General features: G+C 30.1%; 1 protein-coding gene across 4 annotated transcripts in view; it reads right to left on the bottom strand.

Annotated features, from left to right (window-relative positions):
• Nucleotides 1–16673, bottom strand: part of LOC117177902 (death-associated protein kinase 1-like) — a 46317-nt gene that overhangs the window by 20591 nt on the left and 9053 nt on the right. For 3 of the 4 annotated variants that reach the window (XM_033368977.1, XM_033368980.1, XM_033368979.1), the window contains exons 3-13: nt 13829–13941; nt 13584–13744; nt 13364–13484; nt 12771–13071; nt 7404–7452; nt 6865–6981; nt 6286–6558; nt 5937–6119; nt 4189–4303; nt 3908–4099; nt 3585–3826 (exon numbers count right to left, since the gene is read on the bottom strand). In XM_033368977.1, the coding sequence (XP_033224868.1) occupies nt 3585–3826; nt 3908–4099; nt 4189–4303; nt 5937–6119; nt 6286–6558; nt 6865–6981; nt 7404–7452; nt 12771–13071; nt 13364–13484; nt 13584–13744; nt 13829–13941 (1867 nt within the window). The remainder of the gene's footprint in view (nt 1–3584; nt 3827–3907; nt 4100–4188; nt 4304–5936; nt 6120–6285; nt 6559–6864; nt 6982–7403; nt 7453–12770; nt 13072–13363; nt 13485–13583; nt 13745–13828; nt 13942–16673) is intronic. The other variant, XM_033368978.1, reaches the window with a different exon arrangement.

The raw sequence follows: 16673 nt of genomic DNA, 5'->3' as shown, positions 1-16673 counted from the left end.
GATTCTACGACACTTCTCGTTTTCGGGGCTGTAGGGGAAACAAAAACGAAGTGTCAGAATACCCTCTAGCTTGCTAGTATGCGAAGTATGTTCAGTGAAAGGAAACCTTCCCTTCAGTGGCACCGAAACGAAAATCTTTTTGGGCGAACATTTATTTAATTATGAATTTCGCGAAATTCATAATTAAAATTTTGAAATTTCAATTTAATTGGATCTTGAAGAAGATAATTGTTAATATCAGAATGCAAATTTTTGAAATTTCAAGAATAATTACCGATGCAAAGTTTGAAATTATTTGAGTACTTTTTCTCCTTCTGGGATTGTTCTAATAAGGATACTTGATTTTGTTCAAGCAATGAACCATTCACTTTTTTTACGTCTTTTTGTTGGCGGCTCCATTGAAATTCTATTTTTTTTCAATGTCACAATATAGGTTAAGGTAATTGGTAAACAGTTTCACAAAACAAAAGGTATGATGCCTTGTTCGGTGTGAAATGAGGCAAGGAGTGCGGGCGAGCGAAAGGAGGAGAAATCGGAAAACGAGAAGTGTGTTAGAAAGAAGTGTCGCAGACTCTACTGTATATATACATATATATATATAGCTGGGTGAAAATCAAAAAGTTCGATTTGATTTTTAATTGAATAGAAAAAAGTATTTCAAATTAACATAAAACATCTCTTTTATCTATTCATATTTTTTATAATAAGTGTACAAATAATAATGAAATTATGTTAAGAAATCCCCTGTTTTCAAGAATCTTCCTCCTTGTCTCATTTTTTTCTCTTGAATGTGAACTGAATTAATAGGACCTAATAAGATAATCCAACTATTTTCTATTGGGATTCAATACTTTTTAATTAAAAAATTTACTGATATATTTTCGGTTCAGAATTTATCTATTTTTGTTTACAATTGTGTTTTTTCATTACAGATATAATTATTTTATTGAAAATTTATTTATTTTAAATTAAAAATTAATTTTATTGGCTGCAAATTTAACTAAATCGATTGTGGCTAAAAATTGATAGTTTTTAATTGAAGATTCAAATATTACAATTCGCATTAAGAATTCATCTTTTCTGGTTGGAAATTCAACTAATTGATTCAAAAATAAACTGCTTTATTGAAAAATTTATTTTACTGGTTGAAAATTCAGCTACATTGTTTAATATTGATTTATTTTGTTAAAATATCAACAATTTTATCTGAAAATGTAACTATTCCATTGGTGCTTGAAAATTGATCGTTTTTAGCTGAAAATTCAACGATTTGGATTAATATGTATGTATTTTATTGTAAATTCATATTTTCGGATAGAAAATTAATCTTCTTGGTTTAAAATCAAACTACTCGATTGTAAGTTTAACTAATTAGTTAAAAATGTATTTCATTAGTTGAAAATTAAGCTCTTGGGTTTAAAACTTAACTATTTTGTTGAAATTTTTTTTCGAAATTAATAAAAACTTCATTGTTTTGGTAAAAAAATCAACTATTATGTTAAAAGTTAAGTTTTAGGTAGAAAATTAATACTTTCGGGTAGAAAATTCAACCATTTTGTAGAGAATTCGCCTTTTTGACTTAAAAATTTAACAATTTGATCGTCTTATTTAGTAAAAATTTTATCTTTCGTGGTGGAAAATGCAACTGTTTGGTTACAAATTAATTTGTTTTAGATGAGGATTGAACTATTTTGTTGAATGCCTGAAACTTCAAGAACTATGCTTTAAAAACAAGGGTTCCGAGATCTTAGTTCTGACTCCAAATCATAATGAAATCAAGGAGTGGTGCCGTGAATTATTCACCCGAACTTTCTCTCCGTGTATCGACTATTATATTTTTCGTTGAGAACTAATTTTTTTTGTCGATAATTCAACTACTTGGTGGAAAGCTAAACTTCTTTATTGAAAATTCATCTTTTTTGTGAAGATTTATCATTTTTGTTTTTGCAGATTTATCGTTTTAGATTAAAACTCAACTCCTTTATTAAACATCAAATTATTAACTTAAAAATTCAAATATTTTTTCAAAAGTCATCTTTTGAGGTAGAAAATTTGTCCTTTTGGATTGAAATTTCAACTTTCTTCTACAAAATTCATCTTCTCGGCTTGAAAGTTCAATCATTCGTTTAAAAATGCAACCGTTTGTGTTTGAATTTTAATATTTTTTGTTTGAAAATGCGACCACATTATTGAAAATTCATTTTTGAAAGTAGAAAGTTGAACTCTTTGGTTAAAATTTTAACCTTTTGAAAATGCATCTCTTTTAGTACAAAATTAATCTTTTTTGAATGAAAACTCAACTATTTTGTTGAAAATCCAATATAGTTCAACGTGAATTTGTTAGCCTTTCATATTGAATTCAATATGGTACGTGTACCTTATTTTATTTAAAAGCAGTTATTCCCTTAGTATTCCCCTATTTCGTGATAAACTACTCTATTTCTCATATTTTGAGAGCAGTTTGAGCGGTTTTTGGGACATAGTTTTTTCACGTCTTGAAGTATAATCAATAATCTTCAATTATTAATCGATTTAAACGTGTGGAAATTAAAATCTTTAGCCATTGTAAAATTAATTAAAAACTGTTTTATTACCGGATGATATAAGAACCCGGGGAAAATTTAAGACGTGATTATAACTCTAAAACTATAATTTTAATCTAGAATAAAGAAGTTTATTTTTTAATTCTGCAATTAATTCTGAAAAATGGGTAAATTTAAGCCTTTTAAGAAAGATATAGAGCTATAAATTTAATATGGTAGTCTGGTTCAAGTTACCAAATGATATTTAATCATATTTAATCGTATTGAATATGATATACGAAGTAAAGTAAAAATTAAAGTAAAGTAAAAAACTGTGTTATTATAAACAAATTATTCCTCCAAACATAAGTATATAATATTTCATGGATATGATATTACAAACTTTTTGAATTTCACCTATTTAATAAAATATTATTTGCGATTATTTTAAGCCCAGAAAATAACCATGCGTCGGGATAAACGACACAGGGAAGTAATCAAAGCATGCTATTTTTTTCAAAGAGAAACGTCTGTAAAATAAACGTAAGTTGATAGATAAATTCATATTGAGAGATTAATTCAAAAGAAAAAATTTCAAATTCACAGAAAAATTCGACTTAATTTACAAAAGTACTTTGAGAACTGATATAAAATATAGTTCCCACATATGAATGACATGTATTATTGAGTAAAAATATGAAACTGTGCTGATTGAAAATACTGCGTGATTTTATCATAAAATCTTATTTCCTTTGATACAAAATGGAAATCAAAGCATGCCATAATACCGTGCACCTGTTAACATACCTTCGGGTGGATTGACAATAAGTCAAAAAAATTAAACGCAAAATATTATAAGGTGTGAATTATAATAGAAGATACAAATGATTGCACAAAGGATTACAGCAACAAAATACTCTATACCGAAATTAAGGTTTAGCAAATAAGTGCTGTAATTGCAGTTTAATTCATCTTTTGATATCATCTTTTCGATAAGACTATTTGCCAAAGCTGAAGGGTTTCAGCTTGAAATACTTTAAATATTTATTCAAATTATCTCACCTCAAGAAACTCGATTCTTGCGTTGTGTAGATATGATCGAAGAATTTTAAGGCCAGGACTGGAAGGATTTGTCGCGTCTAATGCAACCATCAACGGCTCTTCTCCTAAGATAGGCAAAAATTCTTTCAAACAAGGCAACAATGGTCCGACAAGATTTACTCCATTCGTGTTCAGTACTGTTGGTTCTGGAGCATAAGTTCCTACCAAAATTACTTTCACCTCCCCACACTTTCCTGCAAAAGCTTCCACACAAAATTCAAACATTATATCTACTCTTGTCAATGCTTTTAAGAGTATTTCAATTAAAAAAGATTTTAATTCACCAATATTTTTGGGTGGAATCCTGTCCATGATAAAGCGAAGCCAAAATCTAGCTTGTTGTACTTGAACAGTTAGAGGCTCACGAAGACTTATTGTTATTAGATGAACTGCTGGTTGGTGAAAAGTCAGAACTTGATGATAGGATACTAGAAATTCTTCACGGCCACAAAGCTCCCAAAAAATGCATTCTCCTCCTGAAGAATCGTGATTTCGGAATTTAATTTTTTATTTAAATTGGTTGTAATCAGAGAAAGAGAGAGGGGAGACCTGTTTTTTTTCTTACCGACGTTCCCTTTACTCCATTCTACTCCCAATGTACTTTCATACTCGTTGTCGCTGTGTTCGAAGCTTAAAGAACCGTGCTTGTTTGTAACATCTAATTCGATACTTGGATCTCTCTAAAAAAAATTTAAAAAGTACTTAATTTTTAGATGCAAATTACAATAGAATATGAAACTATTTCAAAAAAGTTAATTTTGCGTTTTTTTAAATAATAAACTCATTTGTTCGACAAGCAACTAAAAAATATTTCTATTTCGTTTTTGATTCTAAAGCTAAATACAAATAGTTTTTAATAACAATCATTGTATGTAAAAATTTCTTGCAGTTTTATCGAAGAATTATTTAAAATACGGAATTTCGTCAAATATTTTTATAAGTACATAGTAACTGGACAATTCCGAAACCACAGTTTTTTCTTGTTTTTAACCAATTATAATTTTTACCAATAATTCAAGTTCTGTGACTGCATGCGCAAATATTTCAATTTTCGCGGAAATGCCCATAAATCATTGTTTAGAAACTTGTTTCAGTTTTTCAGAATTACAGTAATTTCAAGATGACTTTAATGGATTCTAAGCATTTGAAAAATTATGGAAACTAGAATATATTTTAAACAATTCCAAAGATTCGGTGGTTTTCAAGTAATTGAAAAGGATTTAAAAATATCTCAAGTAAATTCAAGAAATTCCAAAAGAATTCATGAATTAGACGAAATTTTCAAGAAATTATAAAAAAAATTGTGCGCGCTTTAAAAAAAAATTAAAAAGGCTTAGAACCAGTCTTCGAAAAATTATTTTTAAATTAATTCGAAAAATTCGGTACTTTTTAAGCATACTTATAGGGATTACATGTGAGACTTTAAGGCTCTAGAAATTTTTGAAGACTAAACGAGATTTCCCAGATTTATAAGTGTTTCAGAAAATTAAAAAATTAATTTAAAAATATAATAAGGATTCAAAACATGTTTTATGAATTACAGATTTCATGCGATTAAAATAATTTCGAGACTAAACGATTTAAAAATATTTTATGGAAGTTTCAAACATTTTATATGTTTTCGAAAGATTTAAGCATATTAACAAAAATTGCCAAACGAACCTAAGATTCAAAGCCTCCAAATATCTCAAGCATTTGTCATTTTTCCCACTAATTTTAAAAAACTATTTCAGAGGATTTTATGAATTCTACAATATGTAATGCGAGTTAAAACAAAATTATAGGAATCTAAAGACTTTTTTGAGGTTAAATGAGCCTTGAAGAAATTTCAGGATATTCCCGAAATTTTCAATTATTTAAAGGATTCCATGAGTTTCGAAAAATTGCAAAGAATTGGAAATTATTAGAAATAATTAAAGAGATTTATACGATTTCAAGAGATTTCAGAACTGGAAATTCCATACATTTGTAAAGTTTAAAGGGGTTAAAAAAATTTCAAAATATTATAGATACCTTAGGGGATTATTCTTAGTACTATTGCTGTTGTGGTATTTCAAGAGATTTCACGAGATATTCTAAAGCTTGCCAAAGAATCGATCGCAATGATGATAATTTTTCCATGTAAAATGTAATATCGAAAATTTTATTTGTCAATTTTCAAACTTCGACTTTAAAAAAATGCAATCAAGCGTTGAAACATTAACGAACACTCTCGTCAAACCCAGTACAGATCCAAGTCTTTGCACTAAAGTAGCCTCCAAAGTTCAGAATCGTTTTTCTATCAAATAATCCTCTATAAAAACATGTTCTCACCTTGCAAGCGTAAGTCTGACTTCTCGATCTCCTGAAGAACCCAAAACTAAAAATCCCAGATCTCAAAGAGTTGATTAACGAAGTTTTGCCCGACGCGCAATGACCCAAAAGTCGAACATGGAGACGATTTATCGCCCTATGTGTAGGTTTTAATTGCTTTATGTAATTCTCACGTTGAGTCGGCTGAAAATATTCAAAAATTATTATGTTAAAAAAAACAGAAACACAAATTCGAACGAATAAAATATTCTATTTATAACATTTTTTTTTACAAAAACCAATTTTCTTACATTGATAAAATTTTAGAAAATAAAGTACAATATTTGTAGTTTGTTACAACAAAACTTACATTTCTCAATTTATCTAATAAACTCGCGATATCAGAGTATCCATGTTTAATAGCGGTTACATCTGCACGAATACCATGATTAGTTTTATTTACATCGCAACCAGCAATGCACAGCAGTCTTACAAGATCGATGTAACCGTTCCTAGCAGCTATGTGTAACGGAGTCAGTCCCTTTTTGTTAGCTACATCCAATTCTATTCCACTATCAATAAGAAGCGCAGTCATTCCTTCATCGCCACATTCACAAGCAATGTGTAAAAGCGTATCTTCTTTCTAAATTTATTAATTAATATTCATCAGAAAACGAGAATCCGGTTACAATAATTATTTTTTTCTTCCAATTTTCCAAAGAGCTTTAACTTTTTTAAATTTTGCAACGGATCAGGGATTTTCTGTGTGGAATCACCAGTTTCCGAAATGAAAAATGAGTGTCTTCACAACCGAAAAGACCTTTGGCGTAAGAAAATCTTAAAGCTCTCTAAAAATTGTCGGCAAATACAAAACAAATTTCTATGAAAAATCTAAGAATTTCAAAGCTTTAAATTTCTGAAGACAATGATTAAGATTCTGTAGAATTACCGAGTCTTTCACATCCAAGGGCGCACCTTGCTGTAGTAATTGTGAAACCGCTTCGACGCAGCCCCTTTTCACAGTACTCAGCATTGCTCCACTGAGACCTTGATAAGGTTTCGACTCCTGTATAGTATTTCAAAAAAAAATCTGACTCGTGATTAAATAATACAAGAAAAACAGAAGCATTCTTGAGAACTAGAAACAAAGTAAAAAGCGTGCTGCAAACTCTAAATACAAGCACAGTCTCTGCCGCGACGCTAATACCAATTAATGAATTATTAATTAATTAATAATAGTAATAATAATAATAATTAAACAACTAAGCTCGATCATTGTCGTGATTTTTATTCCAATCAATAAAGTACTCGAAAATACCGCACCAAGCATCTATTCACAGCGTACAAAATGGAATGTACATGTACAACTGGCATTAACGTCAAACAGTTGCGAGAAAATATATAGTACAATTAAATAAAAACTAATACATGAACGTAAAGTCTTATTAACTAAAGTGCGAACGAGGTTCTTTGTATTCGGGAACACACCGTGAGAATCCAAGGATGCATAAGACACGACTCGGCACTCCCCCTCTCTCTGAAAAAAAAGGTCCTGGTTAATTACGCAGTTGGTTTAGGGGTCATTTGAAAATCTACACTATACAAATTAAGAGGTCTAAATTTAATTAAACAATTTAAATTTTTCAATTTGAACTTACTTAGTTCAAACTTACTAAATTTCCCTCGATAAGAGTTTAAAATTGTCGAATTTATAAAATAACGAATTACTATTGGGAATAGTTAAACTGCGATACGCCATCTGGTGACAAACATCCAAAGTAGAAAGAATAGGTACGATTTTAAAGATGCATTTTAATTTGTACATAAAACTATTTTAACAATTTTTTTGTGAAGTTTAAAGTATTTATTGGATAATAAAAATAATTCTTTATCGGAAACAATGTGTTGGAGATGTAATTTACATATTACGCAGTGAAAATACACATTTTTTGATAAAAATATTTTTCTAAAAAAAAAACAATTACCGTTCTGTTTATTGTGATTTTCAAACAATTATAAGCTTAAATGAACTTATTTTGAAATAAAAATGAACTCAAAGTAGATTTTTATTAATTTATATATGAAATATTTACTATTTAAAAATCTGATCTAAAGGTTAGGTTCGAATTCGTATTTAAATTCCAATCGTCTATTATTCATATTATTGGTGTAATATGGTTAAAATTTGTCGTGAAATAATTATATTTTTTTAAAAAACCTGTTTCACAAAAATGTGTTTTTACACTTTATAAGATGGAAATTCTATCTGAAACTATTTAAAAACACTTGTGTAAAACCACTTTTATGCAAAAATTAAAATACATGTTTAAATTTGTACCGACTCTATCTAGTTCCACTTTTTTGTACCATGCGGCGAAATGGTAGACCACCATTCCCAATACTAAATTTATTTTGAATGTATACAATAACACTGAAATTATCCATCTGTCAGGCCTTGAACTTACTTAAGAGAAAATCCTATATAAATAAGTGAGCAATGGAAAAATAACTTTATTTTTTAAGCAAAATGTCCAGTTTTCTAACCTAATATGTTTTAATTATTATAATTGAACTTCAATGTTTATTTAACATTTTATTTTTTAGCCTATAAAGTACTAAAATTTCAATTTATATATCGAAGGTTTCATAGTATTTTCTCTATTCTCTTCTTCACGTTTTTTCACGGAAATGCAAACTGAATTAACAGAGCCCAATAACAAAATCTAACTGTTTTTGGTTGAAAACTCATTTCTATTCGGTAAAATAGTCTACTATTCAATTTTTGGTTTTGTTGAGCATTTCCTTTTTTATTTGAAAATTCCTCTCTTTCTGTAGAAATTTTAATATATTGGTAGCAAATTTACCTATTTAGTTGAAAATACGTATTTTTTGGCATAATATCAAATTCTTGGTTCAAAATGAACCTGTTTGGTTAAAAAATAATCTGTTTTAGTTGAGGATTCAAGTATTTTATTAAAAATTCGCTTTTTGTCTTGGTGTCAAATTCAACTATTTGATAAAAAACGGTATGTATTTTGTTGTGAATTCATCTTTTTTGTTGAAAATTCAACTGTTTTGTAGACAGCTGGAGGAGTCACATTAAAAATGCAGAAGCTCAGAGCCGAATGACAATGCATGGATTTACATGAACATTTTTGCAATGTGTTGTTAAAAATATGTAATCAAATTTTTAAAGATCTGATGTGGCCGCTAATTTAAAAATCCATGTTTTTCTCAAAAATTCCAAACGATCGATTAGAAAGTTCAATAACTTGAATAAATTAAGTCCTAGAACCGACAAAATACTATGTATATGTATATTGGGGGTGCTAATTATGAATTTAAGATTTTTAAAATTAAACATGGCGACAATTTTTATACGTATTTACAGACTTTTTTGACAAATATAATAATAAATGATTCGTGTTTGCCACACATATACGTTAAGGCATAAGAGATTAATATACAAAAATGTCGAGTCGCGATGAAGGGTAAAAACACTCTTAAATCGAGCAAAAGCCCCCAAAAATGGGTTTTAACGATTATTTCAGAAAGGGTGCGTTTATACAGAAAAATAACACTTATAATTTACAAAAAGAATGACGGTATGAGTTTTTCCTTTGCAGGCCATACTTTCTAAGTAATAAACCCTCAGAGAAAAGAGTGAGTTTTACCGCGCGGGTCGTACGCTCCTTTCGTAGGTCACACATTTATAATAACAGTTTCAGGGGTTGCCTTGCATTGGTCTTGTTACTAAATCGGTGCCCTCGAAAAGTAAACAGTTAAGGGCACCTGATCCGTTCCAATTACAATGCATAATACTGCGCAATATAATCGACTGAGTACTAGCGCACTGCGCCCCTTCCGAGGCGAGAATGGCAACCGTCTCTCGCCCTGCCTCCCGAGAAACTGCTAAGCCCAGCAGTTATAGCAATTACAAAACCGGACCAGCTTCTATGTGACCTGGAATGTATCTCGAAATGGGGTATATTCCGGATAAAAGTATACAGAACTAAAATTGTACAGAATTTTCCAATCTGAAATTTAAGTTCTATATATTTTTATCATAAAAATACCCTCTTCTAAAGTATGGCCCGCAAAGAAAAAGTTCATACCATCATTCTTTTTGCAAATTACATGTGCAATTTGCCTGTAAAAATACTAAAAAAAAAAACATTTTTGCCCGATGCACCCTTTAAATAGAATCATAGAAAAGTATGGTGGGCCGAGAAAAGTGAATTTCGTGCGATCTATCTTATGAGATTATGTTTTTATATAATTATTATAATTTTATGACATTATTACTTATATTATTATTCTATTACGTGGAAATTATATCCGCCTGTAAGGCGGATATTTCGCTTTACATGTTAAAATATATGACAAATTTTTTTAATTATTTTAATTTTTTAGAATTATTTATTTCTTATGTATAATTTAAATTTTAGGTAATATTCTACGCGGAATTCAATAAAAATAAAATTTAAAAACCGTGTCCTGTTTTTAGTGTTCCACATTTTTGTAATATCCAATAGATACTTCCATGAATTCTTCAAGCATATAGTTCTATATACAGTAAAAAATGGGTGTATGCCAGAATGCATTTCTTTATATATTTTAAGCTTAAATTCATTTTTTTCCCCTTTTCAACATGCTTGAGTAGATATAAGATATTAATCGATAAAAAACAAATTTTACAGAATATTCAGCTCATAAAGAGCTAACAATTTTTTGCTACTAGAAATCGATTGCTAGAATATTATTTTTTTGGCCCACTTTAATTGAGAAAATTTCCTAGTATATTGCAATACGTTGAGATTGTGGACACATTATTTTAGCCAATTAACAAAGTTCAAAAATATTTTCGAAGGAAAAGTAAATAAATAGTGACATTAGCGGACAATTGTGAGAAAATAGTGTTCTTAGTGTCATTTTTCCGAAATAGTAGCAAAATAGTATGGTGAGTCCAAGGCCAAACTACGAACCAATTTCATGAACTAAAACTAAGAATTAGATAAATTCCCGGAAAGAACATAAATTCACTGTCAATAATTAAAGATATTTGTCAAAAAAGGGGCCTAAATAGTATTTTCGTCAAAAGGAAACTAAATACACCAAAAAAGGGCCGATCACATGTTCTCTACTGAATTCTACTATAAAAAATATATTAATAGTCTCTAATTAATAAAGAATGGAAATATCATGCCAAATGTTGGCATTGGGCTCATTATGAAACATTTTAATTTTCTTGTAATCTGTCATGATAAAAAATAAACGCATAATGTTAAACTACGCAGAAATTAAAATTGAATTAAATTTAAAAAAAGATCCAAGTCAATAGAGTAAAGAGGTTTGTGAAATATTTTAATTTAAGGAACGTTTCCACAGTTTTTAGCCGACGATATTACAACTCACTGTCGCAATGCGCAGAACTTGGTTGTTTGTTCGTAAACAGTCCAAAGATGACATTTTTACTGGAAAAGCCCTCGGGAACCCCATAAAACCTTTACCCTGCTAGAGCATCGATTTGTGAATTTGGCAGGTAACAAAACAGCAACGTTTCCTTCTATTTTATTTAATAATCACTTAAAAATAAAAAAAAGAGATTATGTATGTTAAACTTGCACACATTTCCCATTATAATTTATATTCTAACCATTTAAAAAAATATTGCTACGTCACAAGCAATGAAAGTTAATAATAATTATTTCTTCTAAATCCTCTAAAAATAAATTATTTCTTCTAAATCCTCGTAATATACCTCGGCCATGCAAATTTTGGGTACATAATTTCTGACTTCACCCCTTTTTGCGCTGCGAGTCACTCCTAACTTCGTTTCAAGGTCCCGCTCATAGTCAGTTAAGGAGTTGAAAATTTAACTTACGATGCAAGTTTACATAATATTACTAAATTAAACAGTTTCATATTATTTTGGGGTTTATATCATAGCTTTTAAATCATGAGCCTTATATCTCAAAAAGAGATAGAGGGAAAGTATTGAATAATAAAGACTATGGAAAAATATGCTTAATTTCCCGAAAGTCAATACAGAATATGCATCGTGGAAAACAGAGGTTAGTTGCCTTCTCTCCTGTAAGGGATGTTTTTCTCAATTCCATTGCAAATCCAGCTCACGAAGTAGTATAACGAGACCCGACTCCAATGCGACTTTGGAAAATTCAGAAGCATAGATTCTAATTTAGTTATTTTGAATCGTTCGTAGCGCCTCTTGCAGAAAAGCGTTGAAATACAAGATTTATAAATAGCGGCTCCTATTGTGTAAACCGACTTTCTCGCGAAAGTAAATGAGTGCATCTACACACTAGATTGGAAAAAATCGAAAAGAAAAAAAGAGACAGGCTGGAGAACCCCCCCCCCCCCCCCCCCCCCCCGGGTATTTGTCAAATGTCCACGTTTTTCAGCGCTCTGAACCCGAAACACAGGTTTTTACGAAATTCTGAAAAGACAAAATTTCATTCTCTGTACGCAGCTTATCAAAAAAGGGAAATGTAGGCGTGGGACGTCGCTGACAAGGGTTCAGAGGTGGCCCTAACTCAGTTTCCCTTCACCAGCGATTGGCTGTACACAGAAGAAAAAATGTTTCGATGCCTGCTTTAAAAAAATTTTACTTCGCGGACAATTTCGTTCTTTCAGTGAACAGAGTATACGAGCGGTTCAAACTGACTGAATCCGAATCCACGAGTCCAAATCAAGCTAAACATTCAGTAAATATTCAGTAAACGCTGATTCTCTTCTATTTTTCTTGAAATTGATATTTAAGTGGTAAGCTCATTTTTGACAAATCGCTTTAATTCTAACATTGGAATTAATTTTCTATTTTATTATGTAACATACTTCGGATTCTTGATGAGTAGCGAACGAATGAAGTCCTTGGCAACTTCAGACACATTGCAGAAATATTCCTCGTCGAATTGATAATGGCACGCGGCTACATTCGCATACGTTTCCTGCTTGTCTTCTCCCAAAAAAGGAGAGGCACCACTCAGGAGAATGTATGTCAGCACTCCGACGGCCCACAGATCTGTTCCCAGACTCAGAGGTTCGTAGTTCACTATTTCTGGAGCTACGAACTCCGGAGTTCCAAAAAGTGCTCGGTGTTCAGTTCCAGGAGTCAGTCGATGCGATAAACCTAGATCTAAAAAAGAAAATTAGATTTTAATAAAGTAAGAAAAGAATTTCGATTTTCAGACAAGTATACGTACATGTACCTCTTTAATTACGAGAAAGAAATTATATTCATTTTAATTTATCTGATAAGACAAAAGGAAATAATAGACAAGAAATTATTTACCTTGTCAATTATATTATAGTTTGACTTCCAATTCTCATCTTTGATAAAGAATCAAAGTTTACTTTGAAAGATTGATACACAAATTTGTAAGATAGGTGAATAAAGTGAAATATTTGTTACTCGAGTCAATAATTACCTATAAGTTTTATATTAGGCATAGGAGGAGGTGTAAAAAGAAGAATATTCTCTGGCTTAATATCCAGATGAGCCACGTGGTTCGAATGCAAATGACTTAGCGCCATCAGCACTTGTCGAACCTTGAAAGCAAAAAGATTTAAGTTAGAATTTCTTAGAATACAATAATAATAATAATGCAAAGTGATGTAAAAATCTTAAGATTTACTTAAATTTCATACCACATGTGCAGCTTCAGCTTCATTGGATGGTGTCCAATGAAAAAGTTCACCTCCAGAAATCAATTCCAAAAGCAATACTACCGTTGTACCGGTATCTATAACTTTGTGCAACGAAACTATGTTGGGGTGCCTTAACCTAGCCAAGAGTCCAGCTTCTCGAGCTGAAAATATTATATTGTGTTAATGATAAACAGTAGCAATTTTTCAGGATATTTTTTTTAATATACTTGAGATTTTTCACGTACCTATGTCAGCTGCCGCTACGCCACGAGCCACCCTCCTTTTTCTCATGATCTTTGCCGCGTAAACGGCTCCGCTTTTTACTTCTACACATTTTCGAACCACTGCAAATTGCCCTCTGTAATTTTAAGTATATAAGTTAATATATGAAACCAAATCTTTTCTCAAAGATGGCAGTACAGAACTGAATAGCCAACAAAATGGGAATTTTTCAAATGAGTGCAAAAACATTCTGTATAATCTAAATCAATACTTCAAGGTAAAACAAAAGTTTACTTCCGAGCTGAACTGTTGCTAAATTGAGGCTAAAAATTTTGATTAAAAAGAGATTTCCAGGTTCGGGGAAAGGGATGTGCAAGTTGAAAATCTCAAAAGTGACACTATCCTAAAAATGCAGCAGGCTCAGCTGCGGATCGTCATATAAAATGCACTTTTTAGTTTTAAAAAATGTTCTCCTGAGATAATAAGTTTCTGCATATGGATAAGTAAAGTTTCATGTAAAAAACTTAGCCAATTCCGAGAAAATAGACAGAGAATTTTGAGATTAAACTTGCATAAGTTTAAAAATCAGCTTTGAATAGCAATTAAAAATAGAATTTTCAATTTCTTGTAAAAATGAAGATTGCGATATCATTGTATGATAGACATTTTCCAGAATTTGACACGTTAGCCATCAAAAGTAACGCGTTAACGTTACCGCTACTGAAGAAAAGTAACGAGTTACCTTGGCGTTACTTTTGTTTCCAACATTTTTAAGAACTCATTTTAAATTTCAAAAATTTATAGTTTTTAATTTTTTGAGTGTTTTCAAACATAAAAATTCTATTTTAATTTATGTAATTTATTAAGAAATTTAAAAATAGTAATCTGTAAACTGTTTTTATTTCCCGCTATAATTCACTAAAAATCATAATATCTTTAATAACAATAATTGTATTTCTAGACTTCAACTCGCTGAATCTCTCAGCGACGAAATATGTTGTTTTTTAGAGGAAATTAAGCGACATGTATATTTCCAATTTAAGGGGGAAAATATCCACAAAGCCACGGATATTTGAAACTTGACATCTATATTCCAAAAAACCACAATTTTTTCATTAACCTCTTCTGGCCGGCACCATGCACGCGCAATTAAAAAAAAATCATGGATCACAAGTAGTGTATATTTGTTTATAATAATACAAACGTTTTCAAATGTTTTGAATACATACATACAAAATATTTGATAAAAATTGCACGTTCTATGAACTGTAGTAGAACCATAATACAAAAAAACAAGTTACAATGAACAATTATGCAAGCAATACTGTTAATTTTATAAAGCGATTGAAATTACATATATTTATTCTTGAATCTGAAATTTCTCCATACATTTTGGGCAAACGGCTACATTTGCTACATTTTCTACAAAGGTGTTAGCAGCAGCCGATTCTCTCCTGTCGTAGTTGCACGGAGGACTGGTGTACACATTTTGTGGACAAACATAAATTATTTTGCAAATGCTTAGGATTGACCTTTTTTATATTGGCTTTGAGGTATATGTTTCGACTGCTTAAAAACGACCAAAACTCATTATACGTTATCTTTCAAATTATTAAATATTTTGTATAGCACCGTTTGTTTAATAACGTAAACTAAAAATTGTACTTTCTTCTGATTTCAGTTATAAAAGGCAAACATTAATTTTTAATTAAAGAACACAATTGAACCTCGTTGTATTTTATTTGGAAAAGTTAATACTGCCGGTGATTTCATAAAAAAACGTAGGGTACGTCACAATTGTAAATTCAATATCTGTCCACATTTGTGGACATAGATTAGACGATAAGGATTCCACTGAGTTTTACTGATAGGATGCATTCATTATATTAGCAGGCATTTTCTGAAATATTTAACCTAATGACTTTTTTGAGAAAAAGAAATTAACGAAATTATAACTTTTTGAAACGAAACAAGCTACGAAAGAAAATAATACAAGAGTTGTTCATCCAAAAAGAGCTACTTTGTTATTAATAATTTTTGGATAGATTGCGCAGTTTTTGTTTTATTCGTAAAAAATAACATTCAAAATAAAAAAATTTAATGTTTTGAAAAATGAGACTAGGTACGCAAAAAATCAATAGACAAAAGTTGTTTAACCAAAAAATATCCACAAATATGTTATGAACTCTTGTTGTAAAAATATATTAAAAATAAAAAAATTAACTCTTTGGAAAAACGATACATGCTACAACACCATTTTATTTAATAAAATTTTTCACCTAAAATATATCAACAAATTTGCTTAGAACAACTTGCCGCTAGGATGCATAATGAAATTTAAATAAACATAATCAATTTAAGGAAAAACGACACAAGTTACAATAAAATGTTTAGTAATATTTTTTTGTTTAATAGGATGCACACTTTTCTAAATTATAAAAATAAGACAATTAGATATTTTCACTGCAACCATCAGTTCACTTCGTTAAAAGCTGAGGGGAAAACAAAGGATCAAATGCATGGGACAAAACTTTATTTCTGTAATATCTTTGTAATTAATAATCATTATTATCATTTTATTATTTCAATAAATAGTAATTAAAAAATAATCTTTTTTCAAATACACTTATGTAGAAAAAAATTAGCTTTTACGAAGATATTAGCAAAATAGGGAAAAAATGAACTGGATCCCATGCATTTGGTCATAACATAAATGTATTCAAATGATATACATTTTTCAGGGCACCTGAGAATAAAATGTAATGCAAAATAACAAACAAATAATAAAGTCATCATTCAAAATAAAATTTGTACTTTATTTTGCAATATCTGAATAAGCCGTCTCAAACCGAGGTACAGAAATAAATA

This window comes from Belonocnema kinseyi, chromosome 8 (assembly GCF_010883055.1).
Source record: "Belonocnema kinseyi isolate 2016_QV_RU_SX_M_011 chromosome 8, B_treatae_v1, whole genome shotgun sequence".
Lineage (NCBI taxonomy): Eukaryota > Metazoa > Arthropoda > Insecta > Hymenoptera > Cynipidae > Belonocnema > Belonocnema kinseyi.
This window is presented reverse-complemented; position numbering and strand designations above follow the sequence as displayed.